The sequence below is a fragment of the Anomaloglossus baeobatrachus genome, chromosome 9 (assembly GCF_048569485.1).
Source record: "Anomaloglossus baeobatrachus isolate aAnoBae1 chromosome 9, aAnoBae1.hap1, whole genome shotgun sequence".
In the NCBI taxonomy this organism is placed as follows: domain Eukaryota; kingdom Metazoa; phylum Chordata; class Amphibia; order Anura; family Aromobatidae; genus Anomaloglossus; species Anomaloglossus baeobatrachus.
Genome location: NC_134361.1, coordinates 38296442 through 38323014, shown reverse-complemented (window position 1 = coordinate 38323014; position 26573 = coordinate 38296442). Strand labels below are relative to the sequence as shown.

Here is a 26573-nt window from a genome sequence, read left to right as displayed (position 1 = left end):
TAAGGGCTAGGGGGGCGGGTGTTACTAAGGGCTAGGGGGGCGGGTGTTATTAAGGGATTGGGAGGTTGGTGTTAGTAAGGGCTATGGGGGCTGCAAAAGAAAGAAAAGAAGAAATAAAGCAGGACAGTTATACTTAACGAGTCTACTGCGCCGCTGTCACACTGCTTCTGGGTCCACTCATTAACCCTCATACATATTCGCTGCTTCCCCCACCCACCAGCAGCCCCGGCATCTCTGATGGGTTGCATTCAGACCGTTGGAATCACACACACTGTTTGGGTCCTCTAATGAAATGTAAAAATAAATAAATCAAAAGAAAAATTGGTGTAGGGTCCCCTGTATATTGATAACCACCGCAGATAAAACAGCCCGCAGCCGCCCAGAATTGTCTCATCCAGTAGATGTGACAATCCCGACACTTTACCCACCTCATCTTGATTGCCCTGGTGCTGTGGCAATCGGGGTAATATAAGGGGATAATGACAGATCACTAAGCCCTAGATTGGTAAGACTGCTGACACTAAAGGGGGCTTTACACGCTGCAACACGCCAGCGATAGCTAGCGATGTCGTGCGCGATAGCACCCGCCCCCGTTGTACGTGCGACATGTGGTGATCGCTGCCGTAGCGAACAATATTGCTACGGCAGCGTCACCCGCATATACTCGTGCATCGACATTGCTTTGACCGCCGAACAATCCCTCCTTCAAGGGGAAGGTGCGTTCGGCATCACAGCGACATCACTGCGGCGTCACTAAGCAGCCGGCCAATAGAAGCGGAGGGGCGGAGATGAGCGGGATGTAACATCCTGCCTACCTCCTTCCTTCCTCATTGCCGGTGGACGCAGGTAAGGAGATGTTTGTCATTCCTGCGGTGTCACACGTAGCGATGTGTGGTGGGTGCTGCAGGAACGACGAACAACATCAAGCCTGCAGCAGCAGCGATATTAAGGAAAGGAGCGACGTGTCAACAATCACCGTTTTTGGACGATTTTGCGATCGTTGATCGTCGCTCCTTGGTGTCACAAGCTGTTATGTCGCTACCGGCGCCGGATGTGCGTCACTAACGACGTGACCTCGATGATATATCGGTAGCGATGTCACAGCGTGTAAAGCACCTTTTACACAGAGACACACAAACTGAAAGACACACACACAGACAGAGACACACACACTGAGAGTCACACACACACAGACAAAGAAACACACAAATAAAAAGAAAGACAAAGGCACACACACAGAGACAGACAATGGAGGAATTACCACCAGTCCATCTCCTCTTCATCTCTTCCCTCTCTCACAGAGTACAGGAACTGTAGTGACATCACGGTCACATGACCATTCACATGAGTATGATGTCACTAAAGGCCCTGAGGTCCCGCAGAGTAGAAGACCTTTGGTGACATCATGGTCGCATGACTACATGATCATAATGTCACCGACATTCTCGAAACATTCGCCACATCGGAAGGTACACTGATAATACTAGGGGTCCCCAAGGATTTGGGAGCCCTTTGGCAATTACCCACTTTGCCCCCCCCTTCCCTCCAATACTGGCCCTGTTGCCACGAAGAGCCAAAGTAGACAGTGGCTGATTACAGTGCCTCTCTGAAGGATGGCTTATTAATCTCTATGGGAACTCTGTTATCCTTTCCTGTAATTTCAATGGCACAGCTTTATAATATTCTGAAAATGCATTGAAAATTAAGACATCCCACTATTTCTTTACTTTAGAGTACCCACCTTAGGTATGGAGTACCCTCTGTATGTAATGTCTTCTGGTGTCTTACGTGGCACACCCATTGGGAGCAAATCCATGAAACGTTGAGCTTCATGAATGACGGCGTCAGTGAACGGCATCTGGCTCCGGTCTTGACTCTTTGGGCTTCGGTTCCGACCAATGACCTTCTCAATCTCCTTTTGGACTTTGGCTAACAGTATTAAGAAGTAATGAGTAAGGATGGCGTAACCTCTAATTTTATTGGACCTTAATGCAGTGTTCTACAAACTCAATAGAACATTATTCCTGGCCTAAGCTCTGAAGGAGCTACGGGATACACCACACTCTTTTACAGAAAATTAAATCAGTTCCAGTGGTTGAAGGTTTTTACGTACCGGTAACATCTGGGTACTTCATAAAAAGCAGTATAGAATAGGTCAGGGTAGTGCTGGTGGTCTCCACCCCAGCAAAGAAGATCTGCATAGTGCTGCACAACAAATTGGTCATGTGGAATTCAGTTTTGGGATTAATATTTTCCTGTGAATAGGATCAAAATTATATGACTATTATATCTTGTTATTATGTTGTTGTTATTATTACGACCTCAGTGGTAATAAATAGCTCATACTGTATATAGATAGGCTACGTGGGGGCTCATACTATATATAGGAGTCTATGTTGGGCTCATACTGTATATAGAGGGTATTGTGGGGTTCATATTGTGTACAGGAGGCTATTTTGGGACTCAAAAAGCATATAGGAGGCTAATTGGGAGCTCATGCTGTATATAGCAGGCTATATGGGGGCTCATGCTGTATATAGGAGGCTATATGGGGGCTCATGCTATATATAGGAGACTATATGGGGGCTTATGTTGTATATAGATGCCTATGTGGGTGCTCATGCTGTATATAGGAGGCTAAATGGGGGCTCATGCTGTATATAGGAGGCTAAATGGGGGCTCATGCTGTATATAGGAGGCTATATGGGAGCTCATGCTGTATATAGGAGGCTATATGGGGGCTCATGCTGTATATAGGAGGCTATGTGGGGGCTCATGCTGTATATAGGAGGCTATGTGGGGGCTCATGCTGTATATAGGAGGCTATGTGGGGGCTCATGCTGTATATAGAAGGCTATGTGGGGGCTCATGCTGTATATAGGAGGCTATGTGGGGGCTCATGCTGTATATAGGAGGCTATGTGGGGCCTCATGCTGTATATAGGAGGCTATATAGGTGCTCATGCTGTATATATGAGGTTATGTGGGGGCTCATGCTGTATATAGGAGGCTATATGGGACTTATGCTGTATATAGATGCCTATTTTGGGGCTCATGCTGTATATAGGAGGCTATATGGGGGCTCATGCTGTATATAGAAGGCTATATGGGGGCTCATGCTGTATATATGAGGTTATGTGGGGGCTCATGCTGTATATAGGAGGCCATATGGGGCTTATGCTGTATATAGATGCCTATTTGGGGACTCATGCTGTATATAGGAGGCTATATGGGGGCTCATGCTATATATAGAAGGCTATATGGGGGCTCATGCTGTATATATGAGGTTATGTGGGGGCTCTTGCTGTATATAGGAGATTATTTGGGGGCTCATGCTGTATATAGGAGGCTATGTGGGGCGGGCTCATGCTGTATATAGGAGGCTATGTCGGGGCTCATGCTGTATATAGGAGGCTATGTGGGGCGGGCTCATGCTGTATATAGAAGGCTATGTGGGGGCTCATGCTGTATATAGGAGGCTATGTGGGGCCTCATGCTGTATATAGGAGGCTATATAGGTGCTCATGCTGTATATATGAGGTTATGTGGGGGTTCATGCTGTATATAGGAGGCTATATGGGGCTTATGCTGTATATAGATGCCTATTTGGGGGCTCATGCTGTATATAGGAGGCTATATGAGGGCTCATGCTGTATATAGAAGGCTATATGGGGGCTCATGCTGTATATATGAGGTTATGTGGGGGCTCATGCTGTATATAGGAGGCTATATGGGGCTTATGCTGTATATAGATGCCTATTTGGGGGCTCATGCTGTATATAGGAGGCTATATGGGGGCTCATGCTGTATATAGAAGGCTATATGGGGGCTCATGCTGTATATATGAGGTTATGTGGGGGCTCTTGCTGTATATAGGAGATTATTTGGGGGCTCATGCTGTATATAGGAGGCTATGTGGGGCGGGCTCATGCTGTATATAGGAGGCTATATGGGGACTCATGCTGTATATAGGAGGCTATGTGGGACTCATGCTGTATATAGGAGACCATGTGGGGGCTCTTGCTGTATATAGGAGATTATTTGGGGGCTCATGCTGTATATAGGAGGCTATGTGGGGCTCATGCTGTATATAGGAGGCTATATGGGAGCTCATGCTGTATATAGGAGGCTATATGGGGGCTCATGCTGTATATAGGAGGTTATGTGGGGGCTCATGCTGTATATAGGAGGTTATGTGGGGGCTCATGCTGTATATAGGAGGCTATATGGGGGCTCATGCTGTATACATGAGGTTATGTGGGGGCTCATGCTGTATATAGGAGGCTATGTGGGGGCTCATGCTGTATATAGGAGACTATGTGGGGGCTCAGGCTGTATATATGTGGCTATATGGGGGCTCATGCTGTATATAGAAGGCTATATACACGTCAGAAATGTCATTGTATCCAGCTAAATGTCTTTCAATCTGTACAAGAATATTTAAAGTTGTAATAATTTGTGTCTATATTTTTGTTTTATTTTTCAGTCATGGGTCTTATTAAATGGGAGATTGTGAGGTCCATGCAGTTTTTTATGGGGCCATGCAGAGCCAGCACAGTTCAGTGCTGAAATGTTTTACCTTTAAATCAATTCTTTTATTACGTAGAAACTTTGGGATTTACCTTTTCCATTTTAATAAGAAAAGCATCAACGTAGTCCCTGGGGTTATTTTTATCTAGCGTTTTCTTGTTCATTTCCACTCTTTTTTTCACAAAGTGAAAGAGTTCTTCCATATAGATGAAGAGCTTCTGGTGTCTCCCGGGGATGAATCCCATAACTCGGGGAAACATATCGTACAACTAAAGCCAAAAAAACCCTAAATGTATATTTTACAACATAATGTTATAGCACTGCAGTAATAATGATTACCAAATGTTTAGGTTTTTATGATTTTTAATGGAGCAATAGTCAAATTGCAGAAGGTTTTCCATTTTTTTCCATTTGACCTTTCCAACTATTAAAAAAAATGAGCATGAGTTCCCAGTATCAAGAGAACAAAGGTTAGTAAGATGTAGTACAGCACATTCCCCACTAGGTGGCAGCAGAGTAGTGAAGGAGAGACAAAGAAACACTGTAATGGAAAGGCAGCTGAAGTACAGCAGAGTAACTTCAGCAGGCAGTTAACAGGCGAACCACCAGGGGGCAATAGAGTAGTCAAACAGTCAGGTTCTAGCCAGGAAAGTCAAGTTACTGCAAAGGGAGGATCAAGATCAAGTCAGAAAACAGAACCAAGTCGGAAGCCGGGAGATCAGGTATGCGGAGGTAAACACAAACAGACAGGAGCGGGAAGTCAGGGATTGGGACAGGCAGATGAACGGGGGAGGGTACAAGTCAGGACACAGTAGCAGGGAGGCAGGACAGATCGGGAACACTCACCAGAGCCACTAAACATGCTGCAAGGCAGAAATATCACTGGCACTGACCCATAGGTAGACAAGCAAGATATAGCGTCCTGGGATCCAGAACGAGGCAAGGGAAGTTAACCCCTGACATGACCAGGCCAGAGCTGAGTGTGACCACAGCAGGGAAAAGCTGGCCTGAATCATGACACCCTGCACCTGAAACAAGGCAAGTTCTTTGTGACACTGAACTTGTGAACATGATGTAGGGGCAGAGACCCCGATTCCAATGATGTGTCACTTTGTTTACTATGTGCAGCAATTTTGCAATAATCACAGTTTTCTCTGCTGTAGATCTAGCAGAGCTCAGAATGTTGAGCAGTGTATAGCCCCACCCACACCATTGATTGGCACCTTCTGTGCACGATGTACATTGACATAAACTTGCTAATCAGTGTTGGGGGTGAGGTTGGACTAGGAATAAGGAAACACCTAGTCCTGTGGTGATGATCTCCTACTGATAAAACACTGATTGCAATCAAACAAAAACACAGCCCAGAAAGGGTCTCTGCCCCTACATCATGCTACTCTCACATTACATAGCAAATAACTGCTGACACAATACCTTTAAACATTATTATTATTATATTATTTTCTGTTGTGTATTTTTTATATTTTACCATTTTCGTTAACTACCTTTATCCATAGTCCTAAACCTAACCCTATCAGGAGTTAGAAAAAGTATAAAAGCAACACACAATTTATTACTGTTTTAATTCAATAGCTGCTCAGCTTGTCTTGTTATTCACTTCCTATGCAGAGAGCAGCAGCCAATGACAAAATCATCTCAACTGCTGCACTCTGCATAGGTAGCGCTGAATAGGCAAAAATGTAAGGTGGGGAAGAAAAATTTTGTGCATCCTAAAGACATTGATCGCTACCTCCATACTTTACTACTCCCACACCACATCACATTACACAAAAATAGCCAAATATGCATAAGTCCTTCTCCTTCTATAGTTAGTTCAGGTGAAATGATCTCTAAAAAGCACAAAGTTAAAGATGACACATTTCCTTTATATTTTAGACATAAAATATATATCATTTTATCGCTTACATTTGGAAAATGGGCCGATGCAAAGGTTTGGGCACCCTTAGAGATTTGTGTGCTCAGATAACTTTGACTAAGTTTTCAGACCTTAATTAGCCTGTTAGGGTTATGGTTTGTTCAGTATTATTGTTAGGAAAGGCCAGGTGATGCAATTTTCACAGCTTTATAATAATCCAGCCCCCTCTAGCCTTGTGCCAAAAACCAGCAGCCGTGGGTTCTTCTAAGCAGCTGCCTAGCACTCTGAAAATGAAAATGATGGAGGTTGATAAAACAGGAGAAGGCTATAAAAAGATAGCAAAGCATTTTCAAGTTTCCCTTACCTTAATTTGTAATATAATTAAGAAATGGCAGTTATCAGGAACAGTGCCGGTCAAGATAAGGTCTGGAAGACCAAGCAACATTTCTGTGGTAGTTGCTTGTAGGATTGCTAGAGAGGCAAATCAGAACCTCTGCATGACTGCAAAAGACCTTCAGGAAGATTAAGCAGACTCTGCAGTTGTGATACATTGTTCTACTGTTCAGAGACACCTGCACAAATATGGCCCTCATGTAAGAGTCATCAGAAGAAATCTCTCCTACGTCCTCACTATAAAATTCGGCATCAGAAGTATGGAAAAGAACATCTAAACAAGCCTAATGCATTTTGGAAACAAGTCCTGTGGACCGATGAGGTTTAAATACAACTCTTTGTCCACAATGATCAAAGGGTATGTGTGGAGAGAAAAGGGCACAGAATTTAAGGAAAAGACATCTGCCAACCATTAAGCATGGGGGTGGATCAATCATGCTTTGAGGTTGTTTTGCAGCCTATGGCTTGGGGAACATTTCACAGGTAGAGGGAAGAATGGATTCAATGAAATTTCAACAAATTATTGATGCAAATATAACACCATCTATTGAAGTTGAAAAAAGGATGGCTTCTACAAATGGGTAATGATTCTAAACACACGTCAAAATCCACAATAGACAACCTCAAAAGGTGCAAGTTGAAGGTTTTACAATTGCCCTCACAGTCCACCGATCTGAACATCATTGAAAATCTGTGGCTAGACCTCAAAAGAGTAGAGCATGAAAGACGAGCCAGGAAACTCACAGAACTGGAAGACATTTCCAAGGCAGAGCAATGCATGCAAGACAAGACAGGAATCTCACCGAACTGGTAGATGTCTCCAAGGCAGAGCAATACATGCAAGACAAGCCAGGAATCTCACCGAATGGGAAGGCGCCTCCAAGGCAGAGCAGTGCATGCAAGACGAGCCAGGAATCTCACAGAACTGGAAAACATCTCCAAAGCAGAGGAATGCATGCAAGACGAGCCTTGAATCTCATCAAACTGGAAGACGTCTCCAAGGAAGAGCAGTGAATGTAAGACGAGACAGGAATCTCACCAAACTGGAAGACGTCTCCAAGGAAGAGCAGTGCATGCAAGATGAGCCAGGAATCTCACAGAAATGGAAAACATCTCCACGGCAGAGCAGTGTATGCAAGACGAGCCAGGTATCTCACCAAACTGGAAGACATCTCCAAGGCAGAGGAATGCATGCAATGACGAACCAGGAATCTCACCAAACTGGAAGACGTCTCCAAGGAAGAGCAGTGCATGCAAGATGAGCCAGGAATCTCACAGAAATGGAAAACATCTCCACGGCAGAGCAGTGCATGCAAGACGAGCCAGGTATCTCACCAAACTGGAAGACATCTCCAAGGCAGAGGAATGCATGCAATGACGAACCAGGAATCTCACAGAACTGGAAGACGTCTCCAAGGAAGAGCAGTGCGTACAAGATGAGCCAGGAATCTCACAGAAATGGAAAACATCTCCACGGCAGAGCAGTGCATGCAAGACGAGCCAGGTATCTCACCAAACTGGAAGATGTCTCCAAGGCAGAGGAATGCATGCAATGACGAACCAGGAATCTCACTGAACTGGAAGATGTTTCCAGGGAAGAGCAGAGAATGCAAGATGAGCTAGGAATCTCACAGAACTGGAAGACGTCTCCAAGGAAGAGCAGTGTATGCAAGATGAGCCAGGAATCTCACAGAACTGGAAGACATCTCCAAGGAAGAACGCATGAAAATCCCTTAAACAAGAATTGAAAGACTCTTGATTGCTCCAAAAAGCATTTACAAACTGTGATATGTGCCAATGGGGGTGCTACTAGGTACCAACCATGCAGGGTGCCCAAACTTTTGCATAGGCCCATTTTACTTTCTTGTTATTTTTAAAATGTAAAAGATAAAAATGTTTTGGGATTTTTTTTAAATGCAAAACAAATGTGTCATCTTTAACTTTATGCCTTTTAGAGATCATTTCATCTTCAACTTCCATAACTGTTCACCATAACAATAATTTTGTCCAGGGGTGCCCAAACTTTTACATGCCAGTGTAATGGTTGTTCATATGTAATAATTCTTCACTTTTTGTTGCACTTTTTTGGTTTATAGTTCATCGGAGTGAGTCTAATCGTTAATGCACTCAATCACTTGTACAATTTTCTTTTGACATTTGCGAGAGAGCTAAACATGGAAAAATTGCTCGTTGCTTGAAGGATTCAGATAGTTTTTAGTTCTTACCTGGCCCCATCCCGAGCTTAGAAGGAATAATGTTTTATGCATCAAAGAAACAACATTAAGGAGCTCCGTATTATCATATTCATGACGATTTCCAAACATGATGGCAAAGAGGACGTTGCAGGCGGCTTTACCGAAGTATTGTTGAGGGTCCACCAATGATTCTAAAACACAGATGAAATGTATGAAAAGTTAAAGTATTTATGGACCACATCATGTAATCCAAAAACTGCACACTGTGGTCCTGTAACGCCTGCCTGGATCCACAGACTCAGACGGGCTGTAATGGACAGGCTAGAGGGAAGCCACTCACCAAGCAGGACCCTGAGAACCCTGAAACCCTTTAACCCCTATACAGGGATTTGAATTACACAGGGCCCTGGAGATCACTACCTGTGGAGGGCTGCAGTCCGATGAGAGTAGTCGTCAGGCAGGGTCAAACCAGGAAATGTAAAACAGGGACAGAATTGACAGGCAAGGACGTAATCAGACAACGAAGCAGAGGTCAAATCCGGATCGGGCAGCGAGGTACATAACCAGCAGGCAGGAGGGTAGTCAGGAAACAAGCAGAAGTCAGAACACCAGAATCACTAAACAGAACAGGGCAGGACAGGAACCAGGAATACAGAACTATCTCTGGCAGTGGTCAGCAGATAGGAGGGGAATTAAGAAGGGTGTGGTGTCTTCCCATTGGTTGTAGTTGAATGATGGTAACTTCAGCTGGAAGACACACGCCACCTTCAGTCAGCCTGTGGTACTGCAGATCCCAAGGAAACCCAGCCCAGTGGATGAGCGGAGCCTGCGCCCACCAGCACTGCTGGCATCGACTCCTCTTCCATCACCAGCACTATCCCCGACGGGAACACGGCATCGCCTGGCAATCGAAGTAGAAGTCGCTGGAGCGGACTCCGATGGGGATGTAACAGGTCCGTTACAAGATGCCTCCAAACTAGTCGAGCTTCTGACCCATTGCTTCTATGTGCGATTGCACTATTGTTTTTGAGATATTTTATTCAGTGTTCACTATATGGTAAAACTGATGTGTTGGTGTGATGCCTGAGGTCGTTGTGAGTTCAAAGACACCAACCTTAAATAGGTTTACTTTTGTCTAAGGGGTTAAAAAAAATAAGACGTTTGTCCGAAAAAAGCAGCGTACGTTTTGCACTATTTTCCATGACCCGTAGCGGTCTCATTTTCGGGATCTATGGCTCAGTGATGGCTTTTTACGTCTCGAGCTGACGTTTTTAATCGTATCATTTTTGTGCAGATAACTACTTTGCTGCTACCTAGTGGTGACTACGCTGTACTACTCCAGGTCATCTCTTAGTACAGTGTGATATTAGCTCAATGACTACTCTGCTGCCACCTAGTTGTGACTATGCTGTACTGCTCCAGGTCATCTCTTAGTACAGCATGACACATCGTCTTAGTGCCGAAACTCGATGGATTAGTGACAGGAAAGAATGACTATAGGAAGCTGAATGAGGTCTCTAAGTTCGATAGGTATCTGATGCCCTGTGTTGATGAACTGATTGAAAGGCTCGGGAATGCACGGTACATTACTACCCTTGACCTCACAAAAGGGTATTGGCAAATTCCCATGTCTAAAGATGCCAAAGATAAGATGGCCTTCTGGGTGTATCCATTACTCAAGGATGCTTTTTGGATTGCAATGAGCTCCAGCCACTTTCCAGAGACTTATAACTGTATCCTCGCTCTCAAGAAGTACGCAGTGGCCTACCTGGATGATATTGTGATCTATATTCAGATTTGGGAAAGACATCTGAGCAAGAGCCAGGCGATACTTGATGCTCTAAGGAGGCAGAGTTTTTAATAAACCCAAAGAAATGTCCCATGGGGATAGAGGAGGCCAAATAATAGGTCTATGTCATAGGCAGTGGTGAAATCAAACCCCAAATAAAGTTGATGGAATCAAGAATTGGTCAAAACCACTCTAAAAGAAGCAAATTACAGTGTTTTGAGGCATTGTGAGCTACTACTGTAGCGCCCCACAGGGCAGGTGTTTTAACCTACTCATTGCCGGGGCGGGAGTGCAGATCCTCTGCGTTGTCACGGAGTGGCCTGGCCCGATTACATTACCTCGAGGCATACAGGAAGGAGGGTTGGATGGTGGCAGGGAGGATGGAGGTAGTAGTCGGAGGTTGGGAAAGTCTATTAGGATTGTGACGCCACCTGTGGTACGCGGCCAGGGATGGGGGCTGCCGCTGCAGGGTCTCTCACCGGGGCAGATGTCGGGTGCAGCCGGGATGGTGTCGCTCCCCACAGGCGGAGCGGGATTAACCTGGGAGGATGGCAGGGTGGTGGTAGTACCCATTGGCACCGCAGCGTTGGGTGACGGCGCCGGTAAAGTAGAGGCAGAGACAGGGGTTTCAAGTCCAAGTACCGTCCTCTGCTATGATGGGCTCCAGACGATCGCGAATCCGTCAGCAGTCACCGCCAGTGTCCGTATAAGTCTTTTAGTGAAGTGTCCCTTGATTGCTATCCGGAACCTGGGCCGAGCCTCCTGCTCCAAGCCACAGGATTATGAAGAGAGAGAAACACTAATTCCTGTTGTCAGTGTCAGTTATTATCCCAAGCTGTGCCCAGGAAGGTTATGTCTAAAGTGTGTTGGTTGCGCCTACTTCTACCCCATGTGGTGCCCGCCCCAGTGGTTGTCCTAGCAACTGGGAAAATCCCATGCTTCGTGATGGCTGGCTCCCCTGTCTGCCCTAGTCCAACCCCCTGTGAGTAAGCGGCTGCTGTTGTGTGTGTGTGTGTGTTTTGTGAAGGCACCGGCAGATTAACCCCCTCCTGACCCGGGATAGATATTACCCCTGAAAAGTGATGTAATACCCTGTGGCGCCTGAAGCCCAGGGGCGACACACTACCATCAGCTCATTCTCAATTTCACCATGATATCTGCATCCTTGTTGGACCTCTTGAAGGGTACAAAGTTGAATATGGCCAAGTGGTCTCCACAAGCTGAGTCAGCTTTCCAGGAACTAAAGCTAGTGTGGCGCCCTGGACTAGCCAGGTAGCCACAGACAAAACACACACACACACCCACCCCCCGGACAGTTACATTAGTCAGACACAAAACCCTTGTTGCCTCCCTCCAGGGTCTGATGTCCACACCAGGTGGGGCAGAGCCAGGTGGTTGGCCCCACCCACCGAGGAGTTCACAGGCCTGGAGGCGGGAAAGCAGACAGTTGAGTCCAGGAGGTGAACGTGAGCGGTCACGTACTGCAAGTGTCTGGGTCGGAGCCCAGGCATTGAGAGCAAGGTTGGCAGACGGTGGTGGCCGTCTGCAGGAGTTGGCGGAACTCCGCAGAGCCGTAAGGACCGGGGCTGGGCGGTGGCTCAACGGTACCGGACTGGGGAACGGAGTGAAGCTAAGCACACAGGCAAGGCCATCGGACCCCGACCAGGCTTGGAGCCGCTGTCAATAGTCAAATCCGAATGTGACAGGAACCCCCGGGGTTCCCTAACAACCAAGTCCCGATTGAAGGCAACCGCTCACACCGTGGGGATATATAGCCACCGCCACCGGCTAGAAATGCAAGGGCCAGCGCCTGCGGGCAGAACGGGCTCCTCCGGTATCTATACACCGGGGAGCGGACTACCGTTGGGAAGCCATTGGAGTCAACACAGTACACAAAAGGTGCAGGGAAAGACAGCCACCATCACCTGTCCGGGGAGGGAGACACTGCAGCTGGCTACGGGACCCGTCCATCCAGCCATTTGGTTTACCGGAGACTTTGTGCATCCATTGCTGAGTGAGTACACCCGTGCCATCCGGCACCGCGCCGCGCTGTCCCTGCAACCCTGCACCTCACTGACCCTGCCTCCCCGTCACACCATCGGGCCCCGGGACCACCAACCCCTAACCACGGAGGGGGAAAACAACATCCCAGCTGCTCCCTACCATCGCTCCCGGGATCCCCGTCACCAGCAGCGGTGGTGCCCATCTTCACCACAACCCGTGGGTGGCGTCACTGACTAAATCCCCAAACAAACCACCCCCTTTTCACTCACGGGCGAGGAGCGCTGCTTGAGTCCTCGGATCTGGCCCACCGCTCGAGCCACCGAGCAGCAGCGCCGGACCCAAGCGTTAGCGAGCGCAGCGCCCCGCCGCCCGCGACACTAGCCTTGTGTAAGCAGCCAGTGTTGGTGGCAGCAGAGTCCAGTAAGAAATTTGTGGTTCAGCCGGATGTGTCAGAGCTCAGGTTAGACTCCGTCTTGTCTCAGGAAGTGAATGGCGAAGAACACTCAGTATTGGAAATTAGTAGGAAACGGTCTTTCTGTGAGCTGTGAGAAGAATTATTCCATCATGGTGAGGGTGTGTTTTTCCATCAAGTGGGAGTTAGACATGACATTGCCTAATAGGCCGGTGTGATGGTGGGATATTGTGGGTCATGTACCATTTTGTGTCGGTTCATGTTTAGACATGGTTCACTATCCATTATTTGTACTGCTTATGTGTACATTCTATTGTCTGTAGATAATCACCCCCTGCAGTGTTTCTGCCAATGGTTGTCACAGGGTCCTTCTCCCATATCACACAATCAACAGAGCGATAAATGTCCAGGTCTCTCTCTGAGAAGACTCAGCTTCTACCAGAGGATCAATCTTCCTGCTTCATTCTTGAAGTTCTCCAACAGACTGCTTATCTCCAAGTAAAACAGAGAGTTTAGTTGAATCCCCCGACCTAGGGACAGAAACAACTTGAAGGGGTGAGAACTAAAGCCCTGAGTTCCTCTTACCATCAAAGCAAACACTTACAGGAGGTTGCGCTGGATGGACAGGGAGTCATTGGATTTTGTGATTCTGGGGCATTTCTCACAATAGCTGATCCCCGGGTGGTTTGGCCAGAGGCAATACATCATGGACCAGTGATTGTTATTGAATTGGCTGGAGGACAAAAAAGGAATATTCCAAAGGCGACTGTGAAGCTGGATTTTGGCTTTGGAGTCAAGCAATGTGTGATTGCCGTGATGAGCAGCCTGCCTGCAGATATTTTCCTAGGAAATTATGTGGGAGATCTACAATGTCGATTTGTGGATGCAGGAAACACAGTTTGAGTGAAGGAGGACACAAAGGGAAGCTTGTCCTTCCAACCCTACCGCTGTACAAGGGACTATCTACAGCTTTTCCATCTAATACAAGTGTAGAAGCCAACACCGGAATGCTGATGGACTGTCCCAGCAAGAAGAACCATAGACTATTCCCAGCTGAGCAACATGGACTTATGTGAGATGGCCAGAGGTCTGTGTAGACCTCATGGCATACTCACTTATTAAAAAGGAGGGACAGGTTGTGATGATGGGATATTGTGGGTCATGTACCATTTTGTGTGGGTTCATGTTTAGGCGTGGTTCACTATCCTTATTTGTACTGCTTATGTGTACATTCTATTGTCTGGCGATAATCACCCCCTACAGTGTTTCTGTCACCAGTTGTCATGGGGTCCTTCTCCCATATCGCACAATCAACAGAGCGATAAATGTCCAGGTCTCTCTCTGAGAAGTCTCAGCTTCTACCAGAGGATCAATCTTCCAGCTTCATTCTTGAAGTTCTCCAACAGACTGCTTATCTTCAAGTAAAACAGAAAGTTTAGTTGAATCCACCAGACCTAGGGACAGAAACAACTTGAAGGGGTGAGAACTAAAGCCCTGAGTTCCTCTTACCATCAAAGCAAGCACTTACAGGAGGTCTACATTCTATTGTCTGTAGATCACCCCCTACAGTATTTCTGTTCCTTGGTCTGGGGGAGGGGTCCAGGGATTCAACTAAACTCTCTGTTTTACTTGGAGATAAGCAGTCTGTTGGAGAACTTCAAGAATGAAGCAGGAAGATTGATCCTCTTGTAGAACCTGAGACTTCTCAGAGAGAGACCTGGATATTTATCGCTCTGTTGATTGTGTGATATGGGAGAAGGACCCTGTGACAGCCAGAGTTTTATGTTAGTGTCAAAACATACCCCACTGAGATGGATGCAGGAAAAGAAAGGGAATAATGCTCGAATAACCAGATTGTTCCTAGCACTCCCGAACTTTAGCTTCTATTTAGAGCATAGGCCTGGGAAACTACATGGCAATGCTGACGCTCTGTCGAGGGTCCACTATTTGATGGCGGAAGGTCCCAAGCCCTTTGGCTTAGGGCAGAAGGGTAGTAAGTAAGATGGCCACTGGACAGGTCCTTGAGGGGAGATATGTATCGCAGAGTGGTTACATTCTGTGATGAAAGCAAGCTCCAGTTGAATGCAGACCTCCAGTGTGGTTTGTCTTGCTAAGGATAAAAGAGTTGGACACAAACCCGAGCGACCAAACCCACACTGGTGTATGGACTATTTACTTTCATTCTGTTTCACCTTGTTCCAGAAAACGGCTATTGATCTTTGTTTTTTTTTCTTGAACGGTTTATGAAGACCGAATAAACCAGCCCAAATGTTTGAGTGAAAAAGTTTCCTGTGTCTACCTCGACCGAATAAGTAGGAGCTTACAATGGTTTTTTGACAGTTAAAAAAAATATATCATTAAATTAAAAAATAAAAATCACATCTAGAATTTGTCTGTAACAACCTTTTGTTTTCTTTAATTCCGTCACTAGACACAGAACTTCTTCTTCAACTCGATCCTCTATAGTCTTTCTTCCCATGCCGAAATTCCTCATTGTGGAAAGAGAGAATCTACGAAGCTCCCGCCACCTCCGCATGTCGCTTGTACTTGACACCCCTAAAAAGAGAAAATGAACTATATATCTTACATATTCATATTATTAAATTAAATAGCAATAACATACATCAGGTTGGTGTGGGAATGATAATTTTAGTGATGAGTCAAGGTGGAAATAGTAGTGACTATCACAAGAGACAGACCGGGGAAAGAGACAGACCAGGGAAAGAGACAGACCTGGAAAGAGACAGACCTGGAAAGAGACAGACCTGGAAAGAGACAGACCGGGAAAGAGACAGACCGGGAAAGAGACAGACCGGGAAAGAGACAGACCGGGAAAGAGACAGACCGGGAAAGAGACAGACCGGGAAAGAGACAGACCGGGAAAGAGACTGACAGACAGAGACAGACACACAGAGATAGACACACAGAAACAGACACAGAGACAGAAAGAGACAGACAGAGACAGACACACAGAGACAGACACACAGACAGAAATAGACAGACAGACAAACAGACACAGACAGACAGAGACTGGGAGAGAGACAGAGAGACAGTTACTATCCTGGGCAATGTCCGTGTACTACAGCTTGTAAATAAGTAATTTAAAGTGATGTAGGCTCCCACCATATTTTGAAAGCCAGCACAGGAAAAACAACAGCTACAGGTTGCAGCCCCCACCTGTCTGCTTTACTGTGGCTGGATATAAAAATAGAGGGGATCCTACTCCATTCTTTTTTTAATTATTTAAATAAATAATTTTTAAAAAGGCGTATACAACGGCATACCGCCAATAGAGGCAGGCCACGCCACTGCTATTGGGCCCATGAGCTGTCTGCCCGCGGTGTCAGCGCCATCATCGGGCCCCTCAACCAGAATCACACTTTCAAATGTATCGGCATCACAAAAACAGTGAAAAATCTGTGTTTCTATCCGCGTGTCATCTGTGTGACATCCATGGGTCATCCTTGTGCCATCTGTGTGTCATCCGTGTATCATTTATGTGTCATCAGTGTTTCCATCCATGAATTATTCGTGTGTCATCAGTGTGTCATTTGTGTGACATCCATGGTTTACAAAGCTTCCCCTATACTTTCAATGTTAAGACATATGTGATGCCCTGTCAAAATCAGGGTGTCACAGATGACTGCACCCCTCTTCCAGGTGCAGGCGTCCCTCCTCTTTGGTTCTCCATCACAACCTCCATCCTGGAGCACAACGTCAGCCAGCAAAGCCTAGTCACTCCCCATGACAATAGGGACACACCAGTGGGCGGGGCCAAGCGGATGGTGATGCCCACCTAGGGGTTCTGAGGTGTGATGGGAGGGGCCAGTTTAGTGAGACCGAGAGAGTGAGAAAGTGACAGTGGTGAGGAGTGGAGTGTGAAGTGACAGGGTAATCAGGGGTTTGAGCTCCTGGACTACTGACAAACTGACTAGGTGGCAGTCGGCAAACAGGGCCACAGGCGACAGAGATCTGGTCGCGGGAAACCTTAAGTGAACCGGGGCAGGGTTGTAGCCCGCCGTCATCGACAGCGGGAATCCGGTCCAGAGGCCATGCACGACAGGGTACCTGGACCCTAGAGCAAGGACAGCTTCACACACCTTACTAATTGACCACCCGGGGACAAGATTTCAAGTTTTGTCCCACCGGAGGCCCAGATAGAGCAAGACAGAAGCCCAACGAGGGGTATAAGGCTCCACAATTGCCTGCTAAGATCCCATGGGTCAGTTCTCGCGGGCCACAGCTCCCAACACACAGTATCACCGGGAGAGGACTTCCCCGTTTCATGCGGAGTAGTTAACAAAAAGGACACAAACACTAAATGCAGGAGGAAGGGATCTGAACACACCCGCCGGAGGTCACCGGTCACTGGCAATTTGGTTGACCATCTGGACTCTGTTTGAATTTATTCAAGAACTGTGAGTACACCGGTACCATCCGGTCCAACCCTGCAGACTGCACCCTGTCACACCATTCTACCTGCACCCGGGTTCCGGGACTACACCTCTCCTACCCGTGGAGGGGATAACAACCAGCTGCCCCACTCCATCAGCCCTGGGCACCACCTCCAGAGGCAGCGGCGGTGCCACTAAAATCACCGCACTCCACGGGTGGCGTTACTGACAAAACATCCCCCATATAATAATCCCCCTTTTCACTTGCGACGGATGGGTGCTCAGGCCTGGGTCCGGTTTCCCCTCGAGCCACCGCAACGAGCCGGATCCGAGCATCTCGAGAAGCCCCCTGCCGTTGTCTGTCCTCTGCCTGCAACACATACAGCACACGAACGGCACACAGATGCCATCATGTGTGGGACATGTTTTTCACAGACACATAGATTTGGGGAAGGGGGGGCGAGATTTTTTTTTTGGTGCGCACTACATCCGATCACGCTGTTGTTACCTCCAGTGTGAGCGGATCAAACACTGCAAGTCCCTCGCACTGGGCTGAGCACCAAACGTAACTGAGCACAGCTATGCTCGCGCGAGTGATCAGCATACGTAAAGAACGTACGTGATCTGTGTTTTTTGGGGAAAGTCTTTATTTTTTATACGATCAACGACCTTCTGGTTCGCTCAGCTCTAGTTATAATGGGAACGTGTGGTATCCATGAAAAAAATGTATGCCACACACACCGGAAACATGTACATGTGAAAAAGGCCTGATTTCTGCACAGAGGTCCTCTCCAATCTATATCCACCATTGCTGCCTCCTATCACATTGGCTTAATAAAATGAAGACGAATTACTCACCATAGTTTTTGTAAAGAAAATCCAAAGAAGGCATATCACCTCTAGCCAAGAAGTCATCACCTCTGTCCACGAGAACTTCTTTCACAGCTTTGTATCCTGTGACCACTATGACTGGTCGGGAACCCAGGTAGACGGTGAACACTTCTCCATATTTCTCCTTTAACTGATTGGAGATTGAAAATATATATAATCTCATGTCAAAGTAATAAACCTCCTCATTTACAAAACAAGACCCCCCACAAAAATGTTAATTTCCACTGGGGAGGAAAAACTAAAGTGTGTTGTGGTGTGAGTGTACCGCCCCCGCGTCAGCAGCCGGGCTGCTCGGATCCGGACCCGCGGTGGCTCGAGGGGACTCCGGACCCGGGGGTCGTGCGGCCACTCAAATAAAGGGGGTGTATGTACAGGGGACGATGTGGAAAGTTTGTGACGCCACCCGTGGTGTGAGGTAAGAGTAAACTACCACCGCTGCGGCTGGGAGTACCCGGTGGCAATGGTGTGTGCAGCCAGGTGTTTAGCCCCTCCACGGGTAGGGGGGATGCCCCGGGACTCGGTGATGGTGTCAGGGAGGTACCGTCGGGCCGGTAAGGGTTATTTGCATACTCACTCTGACGCTGACAACCATGGTAAACCAAAGTTCTTGATGCCACTGCAGCAGTGAGGGAGCACGTCTGGATCCCGTGCCCATTGGTGTTGCTTGTTAGCCTGTGACCTTGACCTTGGCACCTCTTTTTGTAGTTGGTCCCTTTCAGCTTAAAAATGAACGGGTCCCGCTCACCCGTATCGCTAACGGAGTGAGCTTGCTCTCAGGGCTCACGCTTGGGATATTCTGGACTAGGCAGTGGGAAAGTCCTATCCCCCTCGTTGCGCTAGCACCCCGATTTTGGAGCAGGTGGAGAACGGACCTTGAAGGCTCCGTCCTCGTCGGGTGAATTACCAGGACGCCTAAAGCTACTTCCTGGCCTGGGGGTCCACGTACCCCGTCGTGCCCTGGCCCCTGCCTGGTGATGGCACAAGGCTGCTGGCTGTCCTACTCGACAGTCCATGCCCCTTGTCACGATCCTCTGCAACCGGGATCCAGCTCCTACCAGGCCCAGACCAACGTCTGCTACCTAGTAAAACGAGGAGCCCAGCTCCTGACCTCTCCTCTTGAGAGTCACTCCACAACTCCTTTGTGACGTCTCCTCTTGAGAGTCACTCCTCAACTCACTAACTGTCTCCTAACACTCCTGACCTCCCCTTAACCAACCCCCCAAGTGGCCAGCCCTATTCCCTTCAGGCTGTCCACTGGTGTGTCTGGTGGGTGTGGTGCAGAGTGTTCCTAGGGTTTTGATTAGCTTGTTCTTAGCAACACTAAAGGTCAGGGACCCGTAACCAAGGAGGAGATGGACATCATGCAGAAGGGCAGATTGCACAATATCCTGTGACGACCTGATAGGACAGGGCGTCACATAAGGAAACTGAAGGGGACAAGCACAATTGTTTTGTGACCTGGCAGCCATAACAAGAGATTACACTTTTCCCGAGAGTCTCATGTCATGATGACCATGAAAGAATATATATTTGTTCCTCAGGATCAAGGAAGGATTAAAAAATGCAAGTTAAGAATTGCCATGCTTTACCTAGATACAGTAATCCCACCAGACAACCAAAAACACACCCTTCTGCTCCTCAGAAATAGTCCCAAAGATAAATATCTCATTGTCCAGCACCAGTCCATGTTCCACCATAACTGGTACCATTATGTTATGCCCTCTAACAGATTGACTTGCCAACCACAATGCCCCTTTACAAAGTAGTGATGCCCCCTTTAATTTTCCAGCCATGGTGACTTTGTTATCTTATTTGAGGCATATATGGGTTTGTCTACTTACTATCACTCTCTGGTCAAAAATTAGACTCGATGAACACTTACCTTCAGCAGAGATTTCACTATGTCCCCTTTGCTTAGCTGTAGACAGTTGCCCAATATTGGCAGTGGGGTAGGTCCAGGGGGTAGGTTCCCCTTTCTCCAAAAACGTTTCAAACTTATGAAAAAGAGGAGACAGAACACCACCGTCATAAGGAGAGAAACATCTAAGAAATACATCCTGGCTGCTGATACTTCTCCAGGAGAATAACGTTCCTCTGCTTGGAGAACTCTTGTTTCTTATTAAGCCTCTAAGCTTAATAAGAAACAAGAGTTCTCCAAGCAGAGGAACAATTCGTACTTTGGGTGGGGTTAGTGTCACATTTGTTTTATTAACATAAAATTTAAAAGGTTTATTGATGTGAAGTTCTGGTTTGGAGCTCCTTTAGGGGTTCTGTGGGAGACACAGTATTTATGAAGTGGGTGGCTGAACAGTCTGTGCTCATTTTCTGAAAAATTTCCAATTTCGAAAATCCAAGGAGCCAAGCATCGGGGCCCAAGGCTGCTCCTTTGTTTGCTTGTTTGGTGTACATTTCACTAATTAGTAATTTCTGTGAATAATCTCCACAGAAACAAAGACAACCACAATATTAGAGATCTACAATAAACAATGTAATGGAAAATGTCAAAGCCACAAGTGCCTCATACACAATTGGAGAATTAAGGCCGCTTTACACGCTGCGGTATCGGTACCGATATCGCTAGCGTGGGTACCCGCCCCCATCGGTTGTGCGACACGGGCATATCGCTGCCCGTGGCGCACAACATCGCCCAGACCCATCACACTACTTACCTGCCTAGGGATGTCGCTGTGACCGGCGAACCGCCTCCTTTCTAAGGGGGCGGTTCGTTCGGCGTCACAGCGACGTCACTAAGCGGCCGCCCAATAGAAGCGGAGGGGCGGAGATGAGCGGGACGTAACATCCCGCCCACCTCCTTCCTTCCGCATTGCGGGCGGGCTGCAGGTAAGGAGAGGTTCCTCGTTCCTGCGGTGTCACACATAGTGATGTGTGCTGCTGCAGGAGCGACGAACTACATCGTACACCGAGCAGCAGCGATATTCGAGAATAGGGAGGGCATGTCACCGATAAGCGATTTTGACCGTTTTTGCGGCGATTCAAAATCGCTTATAGGTGTCACACGCAAAGAAATCACTAAAGCGACCAGATGTGCGTCACAAATTCTGTGACCCCCAACGACATCGCTTGAGCGTGTAAAACGGCCTTTAGCCAATATCATTGGGATTGGACAACAGACTAATGCACATACGTCAAACTCTGGCCCGAAGGGACAAATCTGGCCCATAGACAAATTTCATTTCACCCGCGATGCTAGGCGCTCATTATTTTATGTGGAGAACAAGGGCCCATTATTCTGTATGGAGGGCTATGTGGGGCCCATTATTCTATATGGAGGGCTATGTGGGGCCATTATTCTGTATGGAGGGCTATGTGGTGTCCATTATTCTGTATGGAGGGCTATGTGGTGTCCATTATTCTGTATGGAGGGCTATGTGGGGTCCATTATTCTGTATGGAGGGCTATGTGGAGCACATTATTCTGTATGGAGAGCTATGTGGAGCACATTATTCTGTATCAAGAGCTAGGTGGGGCCCATTATTCTGTATGGAGGACTATGTGGGGTCCATTATTCTGTATGGAGGGCTATTTGGAGCACATTATTCTGTATCAAGAGCTAGGTGGGGCCCAGGGCTGTATTTTGCCTTCGTGCTGCCCTAGGCACTTTAAGTGGTCGCGCCCCTTAGTGACAACGTAAAACTGAGTTTTCGCACACGACATCTGTTTAAGGCAGATCTACTCTGTAGCACACTTTAAAAAGTATCAATAAGAAACGAACCCCCCCCCCCAATGGGAATCACCACAGGCACATCAAAACATAGCATGAGTATAAAATATTCCCACCACACCGTCCCCACTTATATACTGTGACTGTGACACTGCCCCTAATAAACACCACACTGCCCTCCCTTATAAACTACTGTATATCCACCACACCTTCCTCGATTATGAAATATGATCTGTACATTGTGAGGAGGGAGCAGCATGATGTGAGGACAATGTCCCATGCATGCTGCCCCCTCCTCACAATGTCCCATGCATGCTGCCCCCTCCTCACAATGTCCCATGCATGCTGCCCCCTCCTCACAATGTCCCATGCATGCTGCCCCCTCCTCACAATGTCCCATGCATGCTGCTCCCTCGTCACAATGTCCCATGCATGCTGCCCCCTCCTCACAGTGTCCCATGCATGCTGCTCCCTCCTCACAATGTCCCATGCTTGCTGCCCCCTCCTCACAATGTCCCATGCATGCTGCCCCCTCCTCACAATGTCCCATGAATGCTGCCCCCTCCTCACAATGTCCCTTGCATGCTGCCCCCTCCTCACAATGTCCCATGCATGCTGCCCCCTCCTCACAATGTCCCATGCATGCTGCTCCCTCCTCACAATGTCCCTTGCATGCTGCCCCCTCCTCACAATGTCCCTTGCATGCTGCCCCCTCCTCACAATGTCCCATGCATGCTGCCCCCTCCTCACAATGTCCCATGCATGCTGCCCCCTCCTCACAATGTCCCATGCATGCTGCCCCCTCCTCACAATGTCCCATGCATGCTGCTCCCTCGTCACAATGTCCCATGCATGCTGCTCCCTCCTCACAATGTCCCATGCTTGCTGCCCCTCCTCACAATGTCCCATGCATGCTGCTCCCTCCTCACAATGTCCCATGCATGCTGCTCCCTCCTCACAATGTCCCATGCATGCTGCTCCCTCCTCACAATGTCCCATGCATGCTGCTCTCTCCTCACAATGTCCCATGCATGCTGCCCCCTCTTCACAATGTCCCATGCATGCTGCTCCCTCCTCACAATGTCCCATGCATGCTGCCCCTCCTCACAATGTCCCATGCATGCTGCTCCCTCCTCACAATGTCTCATGCATGCTGCCCCCTCCTCACAATGTCTCATGTATGCTGCTCCCTCCTCACAATGTCCCATGAATGCTGCTCCCTCCTCACAATGTCTCATGCATGCTGCCCCCTCCTCACAATGTCTCATGTATGCTGCTCCCGCCTCACAATGTCCCATGCATGCTGCTCCCTCCTCACAATGTCCCATGCATGCTGCTCCCTCCGCACAATGTCTCATGCTTGATGCTCCCTCCTCACAATGTCCCATGCATGCTGCTCCTTCCTCACAATGTCCCATGCATGCTGCTCCCTCCTCACAATGTCTCATGCATGCTGCCCCCTCCTCAGTGTCCCATGCATGCTGCCCCCTTCTCACAATGTCCCATGCATGCTGCCCCCTCCTCACAATGTCTCATGCATGCTGCCCCCTCCTCAGTGTCCCATGTATGCTGCCCCCTTCTCACAATGTCCCATGCATGCTGTCCCTCTCCATGAGCTCCTAATGCTGCCTTCCTCTTTTCCATAATGAGACCTTCATGTTGCCCCACTCATGCTAAGACCACCACACTAACGCTTATGCTGAGACCCCCCACACACACACTACCCCACTCTTGATATTGACTCCCCTACATTGCTCCACTCCATACTGATCCCACACATGCTGCCCCTTCTTCACAATGAGCTCCCAATGCTGCCCCCTCTTATTCTGAGTCCTTACACTCCCCCCACCCAATCGATTTTGTCATTGCACTATCCCTCATCCCTTGTCCTCTGTCTCTAGCATTAGCCCCTCTCTCCCACTCCCCCAGCATCAGCCTCTCTCCCCCAGCATCAGCCTCTATCTTCCCTCAGCATCAGCCTCTCTTCCCCAGTCTCAGCCTTTGCCTCCCCCCAGCCTCAGCCTGCCCCAGTCTCCGCCTCAGCCTCCCTCCAGCCTCCCTCCAGTCTCAGCCTCCCTCAAGTCTCAGCCTCAGCCTCCCTCCTGTCTCAGCCTCAGCCTCCCTCCAGCCTCCCCCCAGTCTCTGCCTCTGCCTCCCTCCAGCCTCCCCATAGTCTTTGCCTCTGCCTCCCTCCAGCCTCCCCCCAGTCTCAGCCTCAGCCTCCCTCCAGTCTCAGCCTCAGCCTCCCTCCAGCCTCCCCCCAGTCTCAGCCTCAGTCTCCCTCCAGCCTCCCCCCAGTCTCAGCCTCCCTCCAGTCTCAGCCTCTGCCTCCCTCAAGTCTCAGCCTCAGCCTCCCTCCAGTCTCAGCCTCAGCCTCCCTCCAGCCTCCCCCCAGTCTCTGCCTCAGCCTCCCTCCAGCCTCCCCCCAGTCTCTGCCTCTGCCTCCCTCCAGCCTCCCCCCAGTCTCTGCCTCTGCCTCCCTCCAGCCTCCCCCCAGTCTCAGCCTCAGCCTCCCTCCAGTCTCAGCCTTAGCCTCCCTCCAGCCTCCCCCCAGTCTCTGCCTCTGCCTCCCTCCAGCCTCCCCCCAGTCTCTGCCTCTGCCTCCCTCCAGCCTCCCCCCAGTCTCTGCCTCTGCCTCCCTCCAGCCTCCCCCCAGTCTCAGCCTCTGCCTCTCTCCAGCCTCCCCCAGTCTCAGCCTCTGCCTCCCTCCAGCCTCTTCCCAGTCTCTGCCTCTGCCTCCCTCCAGCCTCCCCCCAGTCTCTGCCTCTGCCTCCCTCCAGCCTCCCCCAGTCTCAGCCTCTGCCTCCCTCCAGCCTCCCCACAGTCTCAGCCTCTGTCTCCCTCCAGTCTCAGCCTCTGCCTCCCTCCAACCTCCCCCCAGTCTCAGCCTCTGCCTCTCTCCAGTCTCAGCCTCTGCCTCCCTCCAGCCTCCCCCCAGTCTCAGCCTCTGCCTCTCTCCAGTCTCAGCCTCTGCCTCCCTCCAGCCTCCCCACAGTCTCAGCCTCTGCCTCCCTCCAGTCTCAGCCTCTGCCTCCCTCCAACCTCCCCCCAGTCTCAGCCTCTGCCTCTCTCCAGTCTCAGCCTCTGCCTCCCTCCAGCCTCCCCCCAGTCTCAGCCTCTGCCTCCCTCCAGTCTCAGCCTCTGCCTCCCTCCAGTCTCTGCCTCTGCCTCCCTCCAGCCTCCCCCCAGTCTCTGCCTCTGCCTCCCTCCAGCCTCCCCCCAGTCTCAGCCTCTGCCTCCCTCCAGCCTCCCCCCAGTCTCTGCCTCTGCCTCCCTCCAGCCTCCCCCCAGTCTCTGCCTCTGCCTCCCTCCAGCCTCCCCCCAGTCTCTGCCTCTGCCTCCCTCCAGCCTTTCCCCAGTCTCAGCCTCTGCCTCCCTCCAGCCTCCCCCCAGTCTCAGCCTCTGCCTCTCTCCAGCCTCCCCCCAGTCTCAGCCTCTGCCTCCCTCCAGCCTCCCCCCAGTCTCTGCCTCTGCCTCCCTCCAGCCTCCCCCCAGTCTCTGCCTCTGCCTCCCTCCAGCCTCCCCCAGTCTCAGCCTCTGCCTCCCTCCAGCCTCCCCACAGTCTCAGCCTCTGCCTCCCTCAGTCTCAGCCTCTGCCTCCCTCCAACCTCCCCCCAGTCTCAGCCTCTGCCTCCCTCCAGCCTCCCCCAGTCTCTGCCTCTGCCTCCCTCCAGCCTCCCCCCAGTCTCTGCCTCTGCCTCCCTCCAGCCTCCCCACAGTCTCAGCCTCTGCCTCCCTCCAGTCTCAGCCTCTGCCTCCCTCCAACCTCCCCCCAGTCTCAGCCTCTGCCTCTCTCCAGTCTCAGCCTCTGCCTCCCTCCAGCCTTCCCCCAGTCTCAGCCTCTGCCTCCCTCCAGTCTCAGCCTCTGCCTCCCTGCAGTCTCTGCCTCTGCCTCCCTCCAGCCTCCCCCCAGCCTCTGCCTCCCTCCAGCCTCCCCCCAGTCTCAGCCTCTGCCTCCCTCCAGCCTCTTCCCAGTCTCTGCCTCTGCCTCCCTCCAGCCTCCCCCCAGTCTCTGCCTCTGCCTCCCTCCAGCCTCCCCACAGTCTCTCCCTCTGCCTCCCTCCAGTCTCCCCCCAGTCTCAGCCTCTGCCTCCCTCCAGCCTCCCCCCAGTCTCTGCCTCTGCCTCCCTCCAGCCTCCCCCCAGTCTCAGCCTCTGCCTCTCTCCAGCCTCCCCCAGTCTCAGCCTCTGCCTCCCTCCAGCCTCCCCCCAGTCTCTGCCTCTGCCTCCCTCCAGCCTCCCCCCCAGTCTCTGCCTCTGCCTCCCTCCAGCCTCCCCCAGTCTCAGCCTCTGCCTCCCTCCAGCCTCCCCACAGTCTCAGCCTCTGCCTCCCTCCAGTCTCAGCCTCTGCCTCCCTCCAGCCTCCCCCCAGTCTCAGCCTCTGCCTCTCTCCAGTCTCAGCCTCCGCC

At 49.7% G+C, this 26573-nt stretch overlaps 1 protein-coding gene across 1 annotated transcript in view; it reads right to left on the bottom strand.

Moving 5' to 3' along the window:
* LOC142251057 (cytochrome P450 2B1-like) overlaps positions 1-26573 on the bottom strand; it is a 70666-nt gene that overhangs the window by 6003 nt on the left and 38090 nt on the right. The window contains exons 10-16 of the mRNA XM_075323558.1: positions 20366-20477; positions 18451-18613; positions 15602-15754; positions 9024-9184; positions 4622-4798; positions 2114-2255; positions 1742-1929 (exon numbers count right to left, since the gene is read on the bottom strand). Of these exons, the coding sequence (XP_075179673.1) occupies positions 1742-1929; positions 2114-2255; positions 4622-4798; positions 9024-9184; positions 15602-15754; positions 18451-18613; positions 20366-20477 (1096 nt within the window). The remainder of the gene's footprint in view (positions 1-1741; positions 1930-2113; positions 2256-4621; positions 4799-9023; positions 9185-15601; positions 15755-18450; positions 18614-20365; positions 20478-26573) is intronic.